Here is a 20,188-nt window from a genome sequence, read left to right on the forward strand (position 1 = left end):
GGATAGGGCCAGTTCAGGAAGCACTCTCCTCAGCTGCTATGTTCATAGAAGCATTATTTGTAATAGCCAGAACCTGGAAACAACCTAGATGCCCCTCAATGGAAGAATGGATAAAGAAAGTGTATAATATATACATATTATAGTACTGCTCAGTGGTTAAAAAAACAAAAACAAAAACAAAAACAAAAAAAACAATGACATCTTGAATTTTGCATGCAAATGGATGGAAATAGAAAACACTATCCTGAGTGAGGTAACCCAGACCCCAAAAGATGAATATGGTATGTACTCACTCATAAGTGGATTCTAGCCATAAATAAAGGACACTGAGCCTATAATTCATGATCCTAGAGATGCTAAATAGGAAGGTGAACCCAAAGAAAAACATGTAGTTATCTTCCTAGATACTGGAAATAGACAAGATTGCCAGGCAAAAATTGAGAGCTGGGGGGTGGTGGTGGTGGTAAGGGGAGATGGGGAGAGAAAAGTGAGAAGGGGAGGATGGGGAGAGCTTGGGGGAATGGAATGGTTGGGATGGAGGAAGGGTGGATATGGGAGCAGGGAATTATATATCTTAATTAAGGGAGCCATTTTAGGGTTGGCAAAAGACTGGACTCTAGAGGGGTTCCCAGGTGTCCAAGGAGATGTCTCCAGCTTGTTCCTCAGTCTAGATTTTCAGTCATGGAAAATATACTACAAAGATAATTTACTATTCAATTTTTTCAGTTTAAAAGACTAATGCAAAAATTGCCAGTACTACTTTTTATACCCTTATAAAAATTAATTCCATATTTCCTTGTTATTCTTTCTCCTTGCATCAAGATAATTTTGCTATAATTAAGCTAATATGAAATCTATTTCATAGTTACTGATATTGAATTATTTGCCCTTTCTATAACTACCTTGCACAATTACATATGATTTGAATCAATTTCATTCACATATAAGCAATCAATTTATTCTTTCTACTAATTATATTTGTGAACCTTTTCATAATTATTCATTTAATTTAGTTCCTCTGTCTAAAATGTTAGCTAATAAAGCAGATACTAGTTTCATTCATGTCAAAATGCTTCCTTGACACTTCACTTGTTGGATACTCTAAGAAAATCTCTTGAATACTAGAACTGTCAGTGGCATAAAAGTCTTTATTATCATCCCAATGGATTTTTTAAATTTTTATAAAAATAAATTATATTTACTAAAATCTTTACATAATATCAGTACAAATCATCTTAATTTAGTTTATTACCAGTTTAATGATAGAAAAAGTAGATTATAATAATTTTTGTTTAGCAATCAAAATGTGTATTTAAATCTCATTAATTTTTTTTATTTTCAAAATGTATACACTAACATAATGAATTCTGGTTAACATTATTCTCACCATACTATATTTCTCTCCTCCATCTGTCAAGGCACCATCCTTCATCTGTAAAGGCTCCAGCAGTCTATATAACCAGGGGTTTTGAACTAGCCATAAGAATCAGAAGGCAATGACTTCATTAGTTCATCAGAGTAAGGTGTTGTCCATAAGTCCCTCTTCTATTTTTGCTTGAGAGATTAAGATCAGATTTATGTCCATCCAGTGTAGACAGCCATAACTGCTATCAGATCACAGTCCTAATGGCCCTGTCTTTCTCGAAATAGTTGTAGCCCCTCGCCTTACCTTTTAGTTCTTACTTTATTTCTGTCCCCTTTTTGTATTGTTTCCTAAGCTTTAGAGACAATAGTATAAACATACTCTTTATGACTGAGTACTCAACTGTCACTTATTCTCTGCATCATGAACAACCATGAGTTTCTGTATCCACTATAGCTCACCAAAAGAGGATACTTCTCTTGATGAAGCTAGTTGTAGAATTTTTCTATGAGTATAAATATAAATATTTAAATGGGCAGTTTAGTATTATATTGCTTTAACTAAACAACTATTGTAATTTTCTCTCTACGACATAAGTTCTGTTTAACCACGTGTATTTGATTGCCTTATAGTACCAAGCACCATTTATCTTCAATGGAGCCATCCTCAAACCTTATCAAAGAGTGATTAGGTACCACAATAATATTTATAACACAATTTCACAAGTTGATGAATCTTGCTGGGGTAATTGTTATCGTTCATAAAGTTCACAGCCAGATAAGAACACAGATGGTTTTTCTTGCACTGGAGCTTCCATAGTCTTGAAAAACAATATTATGAAATATTTTTAAGATAGAGAAGTAGGATATTTATTTTATAATTTGTATAATAATATATTTAGCTATCTGCATGTACTTACAAAATTATTGTAGTAACAATGAAGATTTTTATGTTGTACAGCCTACATTGTCAATAATTTAATCTAAGTCAGTTCTCTTCAGGGATGTAGCCCCTGAGTCATTCCTCATGTTCTAGTAGATAGTCCTACATACATCAACCTACAGACTAAACTAAGTAGACAAAGTGGATTTTATTAAAAATAAAACAAAGTTGGGAGGGAAATGTGGTTTGGGAAATGAGGAGGAATTTTGAGGGAAGGGCATGCGAGTAAAGTTCATGGACAAATGTTAAATGCATATGACATAAATTTCCCAAACAATAAGGAAGTTAAAATTTCAATCCTAAAAACATCTTTGAATAAATCAAATAACTTTCAGAACAGCAAGTTCTCATGAGAGTTGTCCTTATAAGAAATCTAATGAGACTTCTTTATACCTAGTATGTAAGTATTGAAAGAGTAAAACCATAGATGTTATATGACTTTAATATTCCTTATCAAATATTCATGGTTGAGTAGTGCCTTTTGTACCTTGCCATAAGAATATTGTTTATTGTGATATTTCAAAAAGAACCCGTTTTCTTACTTCTCCATGTGTCCTCATTGAGAAGCATGGTCACTGGGTAGTTCTGGAGGTTTTTGGGGATCAGAGTCCCTTAGAGAAACATTAAGAAAGAGGCTTTACAATGTGAACCTTTCAGCATCTTTAGATAATCTTTGTGAATGCATTTTTCTTCTATGATTGTATGAATGACTTCTTTGAAAGGAGTTATAACTTTATATTTTTTCACATCATTATGTTTGCTGGGGGAAAATCCTGCTGTGCTACATCGTAATAACATGTAATCTTCTCGCTCAGTTTAGCTGAGACTTAAGGAGACTGTTCATAGAATCTGTTCTTGAAACTCTGATCTATAATTTTGGAGAATCATCCTAGCATAAGAGCAGAGGCTTTTGAAGAGGAATACAGCCATTAAAACTCTTAAGTGAAGATTAGTTTCAAATTTTACAATCTGGTATTAAACTATCTGAAAATCGTAGATTTTGTTAAACTTCTGAGCTTCCTCAGTGTCAATTCATGACCTTTTTGTAAAATTCCTCCTTCTCTAATAGCATAGACACTCACACACACACATACACACACACACATTGCATGCACACAAACATATACACAAACACACACATGTGCATGCCCACACTTAGATAAGTTCTAATTAAGTCATCCTAGATTGTCTTTTTTCTACCAGATAACTTTATTACTCTTGAAGACAAGTTCAAAACAGCTGTTTGTTTTGTGCAGAACATTCAGAATTCATCATAATTACTCATTAACTTTTAATAAATTTCTTTTGAATCTCTATATTCCAAAGAAGATTTTTCATTTTACTTTTAAGAAATGCATATTCAAATTTTTGGTGTGTGTGTGTGTGTGTGTGTGTGTGTGTGTGTGTGTGTGTGTGCCTAAGTGTATTATAAAAGTCAGAAGGGGGCTTTGGATGACCTGGTCTGGAATTAGAGATGGTTGTGAGCCATCTTTAAAAAGGGGCAGTGATTTTGAGACCTCAAATCATGCCCCCATTGTCATGCATCCAGCAAGACCGCTTTTCTAATCCTCACCAAAATGCTACCAACCTAAGACCAAGTAGAAGCCTGAGAATGATGAGGTAGTGCATCTCATTTAAACAGCAATAAGAAAACTCTAAACAAATTTTTCTGTCTTGAAATTTTAGATTTTAAAATGAGACATTATAGTTCTACAACATTTTTTTCATGTTTTTCTGTTTCTTTAGGTAAAGAGGCATTGCTGAACCAATGATTCATGATTAAGAAAACTTACCTACTCAGTTTTGCACAATATCAGATTTTTTTCAATGTTTAAAGTAGAAACTAGTGATCTCTAATCCAGGAGTACTAATAATATTCAATGTCCTCCTATCTTTCTCTTTGAAATTTCATCTTTATTATTAATAATGCCAAAAACACTTTTTAAAATGTTTTAAGATCACTGAAACTGAATGCTGTCTTCTTGTGAACTGGATTAAAATGAGGCTTAAATCAATGAAGACTCTGATTATTTTAATCATTACTCTTTTCTTGACAGTTTGACACTTAATTCCATAAAAGGACAGATACAGTACATGGTACATATAAAGAACAAGAAAGGCAGATTGGTATTTCATTTTTCAGGTGTCAAGAATCAACCATATTAAGTTTTCTTAAAGAATCTAATGTATTTAAGTACTATAGTTTTCAATAATTGCTGTTTGTCTTATTTGCATTACATCAAAATTCAAAAAGTTTTTTTTAAAGCTGTTCTGTGACATGCTTTCATCATTCTTGTAGCTGAGAGCCTTTACTGAGAGGGAAAAAAGTAGCAACAGAACACTTGCCAAGTATGTGAGTCTTACTTGACTTCCTCATTAGTATGTTGGCACAAAATGTTTTCAATAATTTTTTTTCTGATTCTTAAACAATAGAGTATGATATATAATAATTACCAAAGTTAACTAGACAAGATATACTTACACATTTTGCTTTAAGTATTTAAACCCTTAATATGTCATCTTTACTTAATTCAATGGATATTTTAATTTAGCATTTTGTATTTAAGAGTTCGCTGCCCAGACATGAATTTATCTACTAAAAATTGGCAGATTTTTTAAAATTAGATCTTTTAAATATACATACAAAACTCAAAGGTATTTTTTTAATTAAATGTGACTCTTGGGCATAGATATAGAGAGAATCTTTAACCACAACTGATTGTTTAGGCAGATGAAAATGTTACAATTTTACTTCATATATTAAAGTTTCTGGCCTATTTTGCAGGTACAACTTAAGTACATACTTAGTTCCTTTTTGAATACATCTGTCCAACAATTCTGGTACATCCCTGGCATTTAAATTACCTTGAAAACAATGTTTTCTCTTCTAAATTGGAATATATTGCCTTCTCTGAAAATCATAACAAACAAAAAGCTTTTCACCTTCCTCTGCAGCTAAACGCTATCATCCTTTCTTAACTTCCATACTTGCCTAGAGTTACAGAATTTCTTCTCCTGTCCATAGTTGATGATTCTGTGATATTTTCCTTTAATGGAGTGAACATATTTATATGATAAAAGAGAAAACAAATCTCCACCAAAACTTGTACTGGTGGCATACAAACAATGTCAATATAGTAAAATTTCATTGTGAACCAGGCAGTGAATGAACATGTTTCATACTCCAAAGTGTTTTCCTGCATAAATAACTAGAGTCAAGCTTCAATGTCAATATATATTAACTATTTTAGTACTTTAGATAGCATGTGAATAAAAGAATTAGGTTATTTCCTTGATTCTCCCACTTAACTTATCATTTCATTGATTTTAAATTTTTGCAATCACAGGTTATGTAAATGTCCTTAATTGAATATTTGTCATAACTCACTTGAAATTTGTGTGGCAATGGAGATTTTTCTTTGTGTTTTAAATTTTTGACAACACTGTAGTCTAAATGAATTTGACAAGACTTGTGATTTGAAGTATTTTACTTGTCAAAATGCCTTTACTGCAGTTTAAGTTTCAAATAAAAACACTGTTTTACCTTGTACTTGTAGTTTGATTTATTAAGAAATGTCAAGTCTATAGAAAAATTCATTTTGTCCTGTGATTCATTGTTTGGTAGTAATAATGAGTGATTTTCTTCTTGTTCAGTAGAATTGTGGTCTCAGCATCAAGGTCAAAATACATATATAAAACTTTGTTATTGCTTATACATCCAAATCTTTGTTATGGTGAGTCAGGCTATTCAACCTTTAAGTTTGACCAAATTTACAAATCATGGTGATTCAGTTTACAAGAATGAATGATGTTCAGCATTGATTCTACTGTTTCAATTACAAATGATAGATTATAATGTTCATCAAAGTGCCTATGCTATAAAAACTAATTACACTTTGAATATCATATATTTTCACTATATTCTTTTTATTAAATGAATTCCTTGATGCCATATATAGATAGAATACATACCATTCATCAGTCATAACTGTTAGTATTATTTAACATCTTTAAAAATATTCTAGGCTCTTTTGTCGATGGGAGCAATTCATATAGGCAAATATATAATCCTTTAAAGTTTAGTATTACTTCTTCACATGATGAACAAATATTTATTGTTGATAAAATCTGTTAACTGATGGAGAGACAATGAAACATATTCCAAGTCATTATTACATATATTCTAAATTCCCCCTAATACTTAATATCGAAATATCCATAACTTTTTGTATAACTAATTTTATCAAGTGGCTAATCTCAATTTTATTTTTTCTGGATACAGTTTATGACACTGTGTTAATAAACAGGACTTTCAATGCAATGACCATTAATAAACAGGGTTTTTGGATAGTTTTATATACTTTATAATAGCTTCATAATACTTATTTTTCCCATAGCCTCATGTCATTTACTTAATTTCATTTTTTCATGAGAAAAATTGCTTTAATGTGGTGTTACATTTTGATTTATATTTCTCATGGTTTCTGTGTTTCCATGAGTTGAAACATGGTTATAACTGTTTGGTCTCTTAATAATAACCTGTTATGTGTCTTTTGTGGTAACAACAGTATAACTTCATAATAAACATGAATTGGCATTTAATTGATAAAAAGATAATGCTTACTGAATTGCATTAAAATGTCATGATACAAATCTGTTTTATTTTTCACATTTATATATATGGTGACTATGACCTGGTAAAATGAAAAATAATAAGTTGAACTGTCAGTATAACTTGATATATGTGACACATGAATCCCTGACAAGTATTAGCATCATCATTCATGTTTTTAATGTTCTATCCAGCATGAGAAAATCATGGGACCATGATATAAGACCTGTAAAAACATTTTTTGACTACACTACTTTTGCATATACACATCCACCAGACACTGGTTTGTATAATTTCTACTTCTTTTACAATGTTCTTCATTTCATTTGTTGGAATAGGAGCAGGGGGCTAAGTTTCTGGCACCTGGCCACCCACACGGCTAGCTTTATACCATAATTACACAGAAATTGTATTCTTTTAAACACTGCCTGGACCATTAGTTCCAGCCTCTTATTGGCTAGCTCTTACATATTGATCTAACCCATTTCTATTATTCTGTGTAGCACCATGAGCTGGCTTACCAGGAAAGATCTTAACATGCATCTGTCTGGAGTGCAAGAATCATGGCGACTCACGGACTCAGCTTCTTTGTCCCAGCATTCTGTTTTGTTTTCTCCGCCTACCTAATTTTCTGTCCTATCAAAGGCCAAGCAGTTTCTTTATTTTACCCCATCATTTCCCCTTTTTCTGTTTAAACAAAAAAGAAAGGTTTTCACTTTAACATAGTAAGATTACATATAATAAAAGTTATCAAACAAGAATTACAATTACAATATTTATATCTACTTTATCTTTTATCATAACTAAGGAAAACTATAACTGTCTATCTATTCTTCAACTCCATCAAAAACTCCAGAAGGATATAATATTACCTAAGCAAACAAGAAATCCAAAACTCTAGAAATGACAGAGACATCTCGCTGCCTGGACAGTCACCCAAAGTTCCTCTGTAACGTTGGGGCATCCATCTTCAGCCTTCAGGCCCATAGTTTCCAGCAGACATTTCCATGAAGCAGGAAATTCCAAAGACAGTTTATTCACTTTCTGTTGTGTCCTACAGAATGTCTCACAGACTCTTTCATGAATCAGGAACCCCGAAAGAACATCTCACCTTTAGGCAAGTTTAGCAGTCCTCTCTCTGCGGATTCTCTGTGTCCAGTTTATGCAACAGTCCAGGCAAGAACAGTTTCTTGCCCAAATGGCTAACCAACTCCATAAGGAGCCTCTTCAATGCCCATCTTCCTCTTGAAGTAGATTGGTACTGCCAGGAGCAGACATGTCTCATTGTCATGAAAAGCCCTAAGTTATTAAAACATTAAATGCCATGTTCTGTAGTCTTTGAAAGATATGAAGAATGCCTATCTAATTGAAATATATCTCTATATATCTAGAAAATCTAACTAACATGACTACAAGCTTGACTATTACTTATGATTATCCATCAACAACCTATATTTCCTAATTATACATTACATCTTTAAAATGAACTACACAATCACAATACCTTAATCAAGATCAGAAATACATATAACAAAATTGACCTTAAAATACATACCAATGCAAATTATTCATATCTATATCATATCCCCCTTTAAATGTAAAAGAACATTTATAAACAATATATGGGAACATGGGGGCAGGTTTTTTCTCTCCAAACTGCTTTCTGCTGAATGGGGGCACTGTTATTTAGATCTTTTATGGTGTAACCAGGATCATCTCAGTCGGCAGTTGAGTGTAGGAAGTTTTTGAAGGTGTTTATGGTGACCTTTCAGGAGGGCGTGGTCTATCATACCATATTGGGATAGAAGCAATCCATAGGGTCTCATCCTCTGTGAAAACAAAAGAAGACCCTCTCCAAAGCATCATATCCTTAGACCCAAATTTTGAAATCATGATACCTTTAGAACATACATGTAGTTTGGCAGACCACACATGAAATGTCTCTGTATTTAGCTCCTTCACGGTAAAAAAATTTAAAGAAAACACAATAATATAAAGAATCCAGATTCTCTGTGAATTTTTTTATTTTTATGTGGCTTATTTTTACTCTATTACTTTATTTTATTTTGTCTTTTTAAAGACTTTACCTTTTTTTTAAAGGGCATTAACTTTATTTTCTCTCTACTTTTTTTTTCTCTCAAGTCTCCGTACACTCATCCAACATTGTGATCCATTTAGTGGTCTTTTATGTCTCAATCTGTCCTATTGTGAATCTGTAATTTTTTTACTATCCAGGAACATATTTTAAAATGTTAAGCACTTCTTAAAAACTTAAGTTGCACCATGTAGAGGTAATATGGTACCACCTGTGTCCTGCCCAGTCTAAACCTTAACTGCACTGTTATTATGGTAATTATGGTAGTTCTGCCTGAGACCAGCACAGTCCAGCATGGCTGAGCTGAGCCTCTCCTGCCTCAGAGCCATTTGGTGTCCCTGAGTCACACACAGTTCCAGGCACACAGCAGTCCACATTGCCATCAAGCAAGCCGTAGCACTTTACTCCAAATGCTCCATTCAAAAGCTCTGTCTCCCGCAGGACCCAGACAGAGCTTGCAATGGCAACACAGCCCAGAAAGCCGACATTTTAAAACAGCCAGTTTTTTCCTGCTGCTGAGTCAGGAAAATTTCTTTGTGGCAAGCTACCCACAAACAGCCAAAAGCTCTGTTAAACTCTCTCTCCCTTTATTTTTAAAGCCCTATCAGGTTTTTAAGTGGATTTAGTTCATAACATTGGGTGCCACTCTGTTGTAATAGGAGCGGCGGGCTAAGTTCCTGGCACCCGGCCGCCCGGAAGGCTAGCTTTATAATTACACGGAAATTGTATTCTTTTAAACTCTGCCTGGCCCATTAGTTCCAGCCTCTTATTGGCTAGCTCTTACATATTGATCTAACCCATTTCTATTATTTTGTGTAGCACCATGAACTGGCTTACCAGGAAAGATCTTAACCTGCATCTGTCTGGAGTGCAAGAATCATGGCGACTCACTGACTCAGCTTCTTTCTCCCAGCATTCTGTTTTGTTTTCTCCGCCTACCTAATTTTCTGTCCTATCAAAGGCCAAGCAGTTTCTTTATTTAACCAATGAAATCAACACAAAACAGAAGACTTTCCCCCATCATTCATTGATGAAATCATTGCTTTTAACCAACATTTTACTGTATTCCCTAAAATCGTATATGGGGAAATATATATATATATATATATATATATATATATATAGTTCATTAATGTGTTTTAGACAGAGCATATACTTTGTAATATGAGAAAAACAAATTAAATGAATTACAGAACTTCCATCTTTTCTGATGTTGATCACTGTTTAGGCGTGGAAGATTAGGATTTGTCCATTGGTTCATAAATTCTTTTGCAGTTCATTGAGTATATTGAATGCCTTTATAAGACACAAGGCAGATATACAGTTTTATAGCACATGCAGGACAGATTTTATTTTAGACAATGGTGAAAACAGTAAACATAAATCGTGAAGTCATTGAGTTATAGAAATATTACATTGAAATTCTCCCTAACTTAAATTTTACCTTAAACAATTTAAGTTGTCATGTATTTGTTTCTATGCTGAGAATATAATAAATAACTGTACTACATTTAAATATAAACTCTGGAAAAGAAAACTGTTGTCTGTTTCATATTTTTTTAGGACCTGGAAGATTCAGCATATTTTAACACATAATAACTCATTAGTTACATAAAATATTGTTTCTTAAAAGAAATAATTTTCTTATTTTCTTGCACACAATGTTTGTGTGTGTTGTGTGTGTGTACTTGTATTTGTTTTATGTTGAATGAGTACTTTAAAATATTCTTTTTTTTCCTTTACAAAGACAATAAAGGAGATGGTACGATCTCGCACCCCGATGAAAGAGGCAACAACTGTGGAAATCTGGACTCATCCTCATCCACAGGTATCAAAACAATAAGCTTTAATATTTCCTAATTTTACCTTTTGCAAGACAAGTTCAAACTTCCCTTCAAAGATACGATATTTGGGTCTATTAAAACATACTAACAGTATACAGATAGAATGACACATAAACTTGCTCTTCTATAGCATGTAATATATGACAATTCAAGGAATGATAACATGTTTCAAGTTTAAACTCTGTTCATAGATAAGAAAGGAATGAGTAGGTGTATGTAATTTCAAAATTATACTGTGTTTTAGGAAAACTGTGAGAATACCAAAACCAGAAACCAAAGAGGAACAAAATTCCTCTGAGCTCCGTGGTAAATAAAACAAGCAGTGAGAAGATAAGTGATAGAACTTCAGTAATAAGCAAGTTGGTTTTGTTACATATGTTAAAGATCTTAAGGCAAATTTCTCAGGAGAGTTCATGTATTGTGTGTAAATTAATAGAGACATTAAAGTCTTCTAATATACTAGTGTAGTCAATAAAATTTTATGGAAAAATATTCAGATAATTAGATTTCTTTTAAAAATGTGCTCTGGAGAGATGACTTTTTGGAGATTAGCAAAATAGGAACCGGAGAATATCAAAGAGGCCATGATTCTAAGATAACCTCTATCCATCTTTTCATTCAATATACCCAGTTTGACAAGTTTTATACTAAAAGGATAGGGTTTTTTTTTTATCCTCATTATCTTCAATGATTGTATAAGAGCATGAGGAATTAGTGTTTTTCATATATGTGATTTATCATGTTTCTTTAGGTATTTTCAAATTGAGCTCCAGTGATGAAAATGAAATTGTAAATACGTTATTTCTTTCTATTGTATTTTGCTTTGTTTTCTCGAAGTTCAAAGCACTTACTTCCTTGGCTAAAATCTTAGGGTGTACTGTATCACGAATAATAAAAACTCAGAGACAGAATTTGGGGTTCAACTCGAAAACCAGAAAAGCAAACCAGCCAAGTTACTAGAGAAATTGTACCTCTCCCAATGCTAGGTGACCATAAACTAAGCAATTAACGTCTCTCTCCTCCCCTTTTATATTCTTTCTAGTGCTAGGATTAAAGGTGTGACTCCCTAGTTCTGAGATTAAAGGTGTAGGCACAGCTACCTTAATTTGTTTCTGCATTGATCGTGTGTAGCCCAGGGTATTGTTGAACTCACAGAGATCCATCTACCTCTGTCTCCCAAATCCTGAGATTAAAAGTGTGTGTCACCATTGCCTAACCTCTAGTGGCTTTAGCTTTGCCTCTGGTCTTCAGGTGAGATTTATTTATCAAAATATAAGTTAAATACCATTACAGTGTACTTTTGTGATGTCTTAGAGAAAAGTACGTGTTTTGTGAAAATGTAAGTAAACTATTGCCATAGAATGATTTGAGACCAGAATGGGAACGTTTGAGAATTGTTTTTATCTTCTAGAGCTATTTTGTACAAGCACTTGAATACCAAATAAATTAGTGTGTTATTCTTTACACAAGGGGAAGCTTTATTTTATGATAAGTCAGGGTGTTTTAATGTTACCCACATTATTTGTAAGTAGATTTTCTTTTTAGTGCTTTAGAAAACACCCATTTAACTGTCCAAGCAGATTGATAAACTTTGGCCACCATTCATAGCTTTTGATAGTATTAATAATTAAATTTTGTTTCTTAATAAATGTTGTTATAAGTGATTGTTAAAGAAATTACTCTAAATCTTATTAACTCCTTTCCATTTGATGATTTATTCTTGTAAAATTGTATTTGAACCATAGACATTATATTTTTTTCCAGATGAGAACTGGGAAAAATTAAATAATATTCCCTAACATTTCATAGCTACAAATATCAGATAAGGAAATTAATGCATAAATGGGATCTTGAGGCCCATGTCTACCAACTGAACCAAATTTTATGACTATATTCAGGATGAACAACCCTTAAGTAAACATATATCCTAAGTTTGATGAGAGGTTCCAAGAGTTCCATATCCTGTTAGTAAATTTTAGTAACATAACAGATGGGTTCCATATCTAGAGCTAAAAGGCTTATGAGTTTCCATAGCAGTCAAATGTAGGGGGAGATAGATGGGAATCATTTCTCTATAGATCTTTAACCACAGAATATTGGCACTCAATTTTGAAAAGATGTTGGTAACTGTGATATTCACATCTCCACATCTCCTTGTAATTAGACTTTCAAAAATAAATATAGACTTTACATATCATCCAATATAGTCATAAAATAAATGAATAAAACAGATTTGCAGTTTTCAAATATAAGATGAAAATCAGTGAATCATTTGTTTATATAGAATTTGGAATTATGACTCATCAGCCTGTGCATGAGTCTTCTTGCTATGCCTTACATCCAAGTGAAATAAATTCTGTTTTCAGTCATAGAGGCAACCTTGTTGATCAAACTGAAATCAAGGTAATATAAGCTCATTATTATTATTATTAGTAGTAGTAGTTCATTTATCATGTTTAATCTCAAGAATACCGCATTGGAAGTTAAATGGAGTTCACTTGAGAAAAGAATAAACACCAAGAATCCATATAAAGGACATCAATGTCATAAAAGCATGATTCTGAAAGGAAGGTGGGTGACAGGGAACATTAACATGCACAAGAGGAAATATCAATTTAGAACAAAAACAGAAAATAGAGATTTTGTTTGCTGAAAAGTATTCTGTAGAGAAGAAAATGCATAAGCAGTTATACAGTTCTAAAAGCATTCATCATATTTAGTTCTTTGTACAGTAAAGCTCTTGTTAGGATCTCCCAATAATGGCACTTGAGAGCTGGGAAAAAGGACAGATTATTTAAACTTGTTTCGACACATAAATTGGGGATAGTTATTTCATGTATTTTTTAAGTTTAACACACACACAAACATATATATATATATAAAAGAATAATATATGTATGAGAGTGATATACTTACACACACACATACACACACACACACACACACACATATATATATGTATGTATGTATGTATGTATATGAGAGAGAGTGAATGAGGAGTGAGAGAGAATATAAAAATTTATTTTTCTCAGCCAGGCGATGGTGGCGCAAGCCTTTAATCCCAGCACTCGGGAGGCAGAGGCAGGCGGATCTCTGTGAGTTCGAGACCAGCCTGGTCTATAAGAGTTAGTTCCAGGACAGGCTCCAAAACCACAGAGAAACCCTGTCTCGAAAAACCAAAAAAAAAAAAAAAAAAAATTATTTTTCTCTTCAAGAACGTAAAGAACGTATCACTGTTTTGCTCATACATGTACTAATAAACTATATATATATATATATATATATATGTCACATTGTTAATAGTTAAAGTAATCTATAGCTATATAACAAATATAAGACAAAGCAGTAGTTTTTCAAAATCTCTATTATGTGTCTATTAAACATGTTACTAATTAGAGCATTTGTTGATTTCTAGAATTAATTATCCAGCACAATTTTATCTCGTTTTAAATAAGGCACATAGGCAAGAAGTTCTTCTGAGTGATGTGAACAGATTTCATATCATGTTCTGGCAAATAACTCATTCTTAATATTGAGTCAATCATTTTGAGAGTTATTTTATTTTTTATATTTTTTATTATTTTATTGAGCTCTACATTTTTCTCTGCTCCCTTCCCTACCTCTCCCCTCCCCTTCAACCCTCTCCCAAGGTCCCCATGTTCCCAATTTACTCAGAAAATCTTATCTTTTTCTACTCCCAATGTAGATTAGATTTACATATGTCTTTCGTAGGGTCCTCATTATTGTCTAGGTTCTCTGAGATTGTGAAGTGTGGGCTAGTTTTCTTTGCTTTATGTTTAAAAACCACCAATGAGTTAGTTCATGTGATAATTGTCTTTCTGGGTCTGGGTTACCTCACTCAAAATAATGTTTTCTAGCTCCATTCATTTTCCTGTAAAATTCAAGATGTCATTTTTTTCTGCTGTGTAGTACTCCATCGTGTAAATGTACCACATGTCCTTATCCATTCTTCAGTCGAAGGGCATTTAAGTTGTTTCCAGGTCCTGGCTATGACAAACAATGCTGCTATGGACATAGTTGAGCACATGTCTTTGTGACACGATTAAGCATCCTTTAGAAATATACACAAAAGTGGTATTACTGGGTCTTGAGGAAGGTTGTTCCCTAATTTTCTGAGAAACTGACACACTGACATTGAAAGGGGTTATACTATCTGTATTTCCACCAGCAATGCAGAAGTGTTCCCTTTACCCCACAACCTCTCCAGCATAAGTTGTCATCAGTGTTTTTGATCTTGGCCATTCTTACAGGTGTAAGCTGGAATCTCAGCGTTGTTTTGATTTTCATTTCTCTGATGACTAAGGATGCTGAGCATTTCTGTTAGTGTCTTTCAGTCATTTTAAATTCCTCTGTTGAAAGTTCTCTGTTTAGGTCTGTACTCCATTTTTTTAATTGGGTATTTTTTTTCTTTTGATGACCAATTTCTTGAGTTCTTTGTATATTATGGAGATCAGCCCTCTGTCTGATGTGGTGTTAGTGAAGAACTTTTCCCATTCTGCAGGCTGTCATTTTGTCTTGTTGACCATGTCCTTTACTTTACAGGAGAGGTTTTTATTTGTCTATTCACTGTTAGTACCCAAAGGAAAGAGAAGCAATGTTAGAAAAATTCAGCAAGTAGTTACTTCTGAAAGTTTATATTTTTCCTGTTATTTTGCTGTGCAGTCTGGATTTATAAACTTTTAGAATTTGGTTCTCCTCTCCTTCAATTTCTTACTGATAATTCCTCAACTTTCTGTAGTTGTAAGCTCTGCTCTATGATGTGAAACTTTCATTGATAACTTAAGTTATATGAAAATAGGTTAAGACAAGTGAAGAGTTTCTGTTATTTAGAAGCTTACCAAGTTTTTGCAAAGAAACACTGTAGTCAGTTTTAATTTTCTTTAGCTTTAAAGAATTCTTGAGAATGAAATCCTCTAAGGGGTTCATATGCATATTCCTCATAGCAAGGCTGCAAAACACAATAACCCGAAAATCTCTTGTGAAACTTTGACTCTCCTAGACTTCTCTTTCTAGTTCACTCTAAAATGATTACCATACATTTCAGTCTCCATGTCAATGCTGATTACAGATTATCTTGTAATGAGTGTAGAATATGCTAATTCTATAAGTTTTCAATTATTTTTTACTTGATGTTGAAATAGAATTCAATTCATTCAGTCTTTCTTTATTGTCCCTTATATTTTTGTTCTTAACTGCTCATTCTTTAAAGCATACTTACTTTGTAGTCAGAGTGAATACACTGCTAATTCTTTGTTCTTCCTTAGGCACTAGTTTATATATTTCTCGCTTCCTACTTATTGTTCCTTTCTCGTATCTACCTCTGTTTACCAGTGATTATTTGTACTCATATTGCTTGCAACTCAGGTGGCTTTTTATATCTGGGCTAAAATTGCAATTATCTGTGGGAATGGGAGCTTCTGAGAATAATGAAGATATTTCGATCATACCTCCATCTGAGTCAGAGCATCTCACACTCACTAGATATTTTATTTTGCAGTGCCATGTATTACACTATTCCTTTATCTCAGTACTAATATCTATCTACATATTTTTTATTATTGATTTTTATTGAGCCCTACATTTTTATCTGCTCCCCTCCATGTTTCTCCCCTCCCCCCTTCAACACTCCTCCAAGGTCCACAGGCTCCCAATTTACTCAGGAGATCTTGTCTTTTTCTACTTCCCATGTATATTAGATCTATGTATGTCTCTCCTAGGATCATCATTGTTGTCTAGGTTCTCTGGGATTGTGGTGTTTGTAGACTGTTTTTCCTTGCTTTATGTTTAAAAGTCACCTATGAGTGAGTACATGTGATAAATGTCTTTCTGTGACCTCACTGAAAATAAAGTTTCCTAGCTCCATCCATTCGCCTGCAAAATTCAAGATGTCATTTTTTTTCTGCTGTGTAGTACTCCATTGTGTAAATGTACCACATTCTCCTTATCAATGCTTCAATCGAGGGACATTTAGGTTGTTTCCTGGTTCTGGTTATGATAAACAATGCTGCTATGAACATAGTTGATCACGTGTCCTTTTGTACGATTGAGCATCCTTTGGATATATACACAAAAGTAGTATTACTGGGTCTTGAGGAAGGTTGTTCCCTAATTTTCTGAGAAATTGCCACATGGACTTTCAAAGGGGCTGTACTGGCTTTGCATTCCCACCAACAATGCAGAAGTTTTCCCTTTACCCCACAACCTTTCCAGTATAAGTTGTCATCAGTGTTTTTGACCTTGGCCATTCTTCCAGGTGTAAGATAGAATCTCAAAGATGTTTTGATTTGCATTTCTCTGGTGACTAAGAATGTTGAACATTTCCTTAAGTGTCTTTCAGCCATTTTAGATTCCTCTGTTGAGACTTCTGTGTTTAGGTCTGCATACCATTTTTTATTGGATTATATGTTTGTTTCATGAGCAATTTCCTGAGTTATTTGTATATTTTAGAGATCAGACTTCTGTCTGAAGATATTTTCCCATTTGGTAGTCTGTCATTTTGTCTTGTTGACCATGTCCTTCACTTTACAGAGCTTTTCAATTTCAGGAGGTCACATTTATTATTTGTTTTTCTCATTGTCTGTGAATAAATGTAGGGATATATTTAGGAAGTGGTCTCCTGTGCCAATGTGTTCAAGTGTACTTCCATCTTTCTCTTCTATAAGGTTCAATGTGACTGACTCTATGTTGAGGTCTTTGATTCATTTGGACTTGGGTTTTGTGCATGATGATAGATATGAGTCTATTTTCATTCTTCTACAGGTTGATATCCAGCACCATTTGTTAAATATGCTTTCTCTTTTCCATGTGATATTTTTATTTGCTTCTTTGTCAAAAATCAGGTGTTCAAAGGAGTGTGAATTAATATCTGGGTCTTCTATTTGGTTCCAATGGTCTTCCTTTCTGCTCTTACGCCAATACCAGGCTATTTTCAATATTGTAGCTCTGTAGTAGAGTTAAAAGTCAGGGATTGTGGAAAATTGTGTAGAATTTTTGGAATCGTTTATGTAAACTATCATATCATCAACAAACAGTGAGAGTTTGACATTTTTTGTGATTTGTATCCCCTTGATCTCTATTGTCTTATTGCTCTAACTAGGACCTCAAGATCTATATTGAATGGATATGGAGAGAATGGACAACCTTTTTCTGTTCCTGATTTCAATGGAATTGCTGGGAGTTTCTCTCCATTTAGTTTGATGTTGGCTGTTGGCTTGCAATATATTACCTTTATTATGTTTAGATATGTTCCTTGTATCACTGCTCTCTGCAAGACCTTTATCATAAAGGGGTGTTGTATTTTGTCAAAAGTTTTTCTATGTCTAATGAGAAGATCATGTGGTTTTTATTTTTCAGTTTGTTTATATGGTGGATTACATTGACTGATTTTCATATATTGAACAATCCCTGCATCTCTGGAATGAAGCCGACTTGATCGTGGTGAATGATGGTTCTGATGTGTTCTTCGATTCGATTTGCCAATATTTTATTTAGTATTTTTGCATCATTATTTATGAGTGATATTGGTCTGTAATTCTCTTTCTTAGTAATGTCTTTCTGTGGTTTGGGTATCAGGGTAATTATAGCCTCATAAAAAGAGTTTGACAATGTTCCTTCTGTTTCTATTGTGTGGAATGATTTGAGGAGTATTGGTATTAGTTTTTCTTTGAAAATCTTGTAGAATTTTGAGCTGAGACCATCTGCTCCCTTTTTTTTGACTTTTAATGACTGTTTCTATTTCTTTTTTTAATTTAATTTTATTTTTTAAATTAATTAATTTATTTCTTTATTAAAGATTTCTGCCTCCTTCCCGCCACCGCCTCCCATTTCCCTCCACCTCCCCCAATTAAGTCCCCCTCCCTCGTCAGCCCTAAGAGCAATCAGGGTTCCCTGCCCTGTGGGAAGTCCAAGGACCACCCACCTCCATCCAGGTCTAGTAAGGTGAGCATCCAAACTGCCTAGGCTCCCACAAAGCCAGTAAGTGCAGTAGGATCAAAAACCATTGCCATTGTTCGTGAGTTCTCAGTAGTCCTCATTGTCCGCTATTTTCAGTGAGTCTGGTTTTATCCCATGCTTTTTCAGACCCAGGCCAGCTGGCCTTGGTGAGTTCCTGATAGAACATCCCCATTGTCTCTGTGTGTGGGTGCACCCCTCGCGGTCCTGAGTTCCTTGCTCATGCTCTCTCTCCTTCTGCTCCTGAATTGGACCTAGAGATTTCAGTTTGGTGCTCCAATGTGGGTCTCTGTCTCTGTCTCCTTTCATCGCCCGATAAAGGTTAATATTCAGGAGGATGCCTATATGTTTTTCTTTGGGTTCATCTTCTTATTTAGTGTCTCTAGGATCACGAATTATAGGCTCAATGACCTTTATTTATGGCTAAAAACCAAATATGAGTGAGTACATCCCATGTTCCTCTTTTTGGTTCTGGCTTACCTCACTCAGGATAGTGTTTTCTATTTCTGTCCATTTGCATGCAAAATTCAAGAAGTCATTGTTTTTTACTGCTGAGTAGTACTCTAATATGTATATATTCCATCCTTTCTTCATCCATTCTTCCATTGAAGGGCATCTAGGTTGTTTCCAAGTTCTGGCTATTACAAACAATGCTGCTATGAACATAGTTGAGCATATGCTTTTGTTGTATGACAAATACATAATTTAATGTATGCTCAATTTTGTCAGAAACCATTCTTCATTTGTTTGCTATTCTTTGAGACCAGCTTTATTTTGGTGGATGTAATACAACATACTCAGAAATTTGGAATAAGCTGACCTTGTTTACCTTTGCTAATGGTGAAGCGATGGTTAAAGTGTTGGTTTTCTCATTGGTGAAACACAGATAATACTACCACACCCATGTATGCACATGTGGATTTGTATTCTTATGCTAATGATAATTATATATTCAATTACCCCATTTTCTTCCAATAAACCTATAGAATGTTTGAAGCTAAATATTTTACTTTAGAAATCAAAACTCACCAGGTGGTGGTGGTACATGACTTTAATACCAGCACTTGGGAGACAGAGGCAGGTGGATTTTTGTGAGTTTGAGACCAGCCTGGTCTACCAGACCTAATTCCAGGACAGGCTCCAAAGCTACAGAGAGACCCTGTCTCGAAAACACACACACAAAAAGAAAACAAAACTCTTCAAATTCATTACCTAATTTTTTTATATGTATATATGCATATGTTCATGTAGGAGCAACCAACATATATAACTATATAAATATATAGTTATATTTGTACACACATATATGTGTGGTGAGTGTGTCTCTGTGTGTGTATGATTTATTTAGGAGTATTTCTGAG

At 33.8% G+C, this 20,188-nt stretch overlaps 1 protein-coding gene across 11 annotated transcripts in view; it reads left to right on the forward strand.

Moving 5' to 3' along the window:
- Nucleotides 1-20,188, forward strand: part of Pcdh11x (protocadherin 11 X-linked) — a 596,387-nt gene that overhangs the window by 265,181 nt on the left and 311,018 nt on the right. For 7 of the 11 annotated variants that reach the window (XM_057760420.1, XM_057760424.1, XM_057760422.1 and 4 more), the window contains exon 3: nt 10,760-10,840. The exons of 3 other annotated variants lie outside the window; for them this stretch is intronic. In XM_057760420.1, the coding sequence (XP_057616403.1) occupies nt 10,760-10,840 (81 nt within the window). Of the gene's footprint in view, nt 1-10,759; nt 10,841-11,009; nt 11,022-20,188 lie in introns of all 11 variants that reach the window. One more of the 11 variants, XM_057760430.1, reaches the window with a different exon arrangement.

Source organism: Chionomys nivalis, chromosome X (assembly GCF_950005125.1).
Source record: "Chionomys nivalis chromosome X, mChiNiv1.1, whole genome shotgun sequence".
Lineage (NCBI taxonomy): Eukaryota > Metazoa > Chordata > Mammalia > Rodentia > Cricetidae > Chionomys > Chionomys nivalis.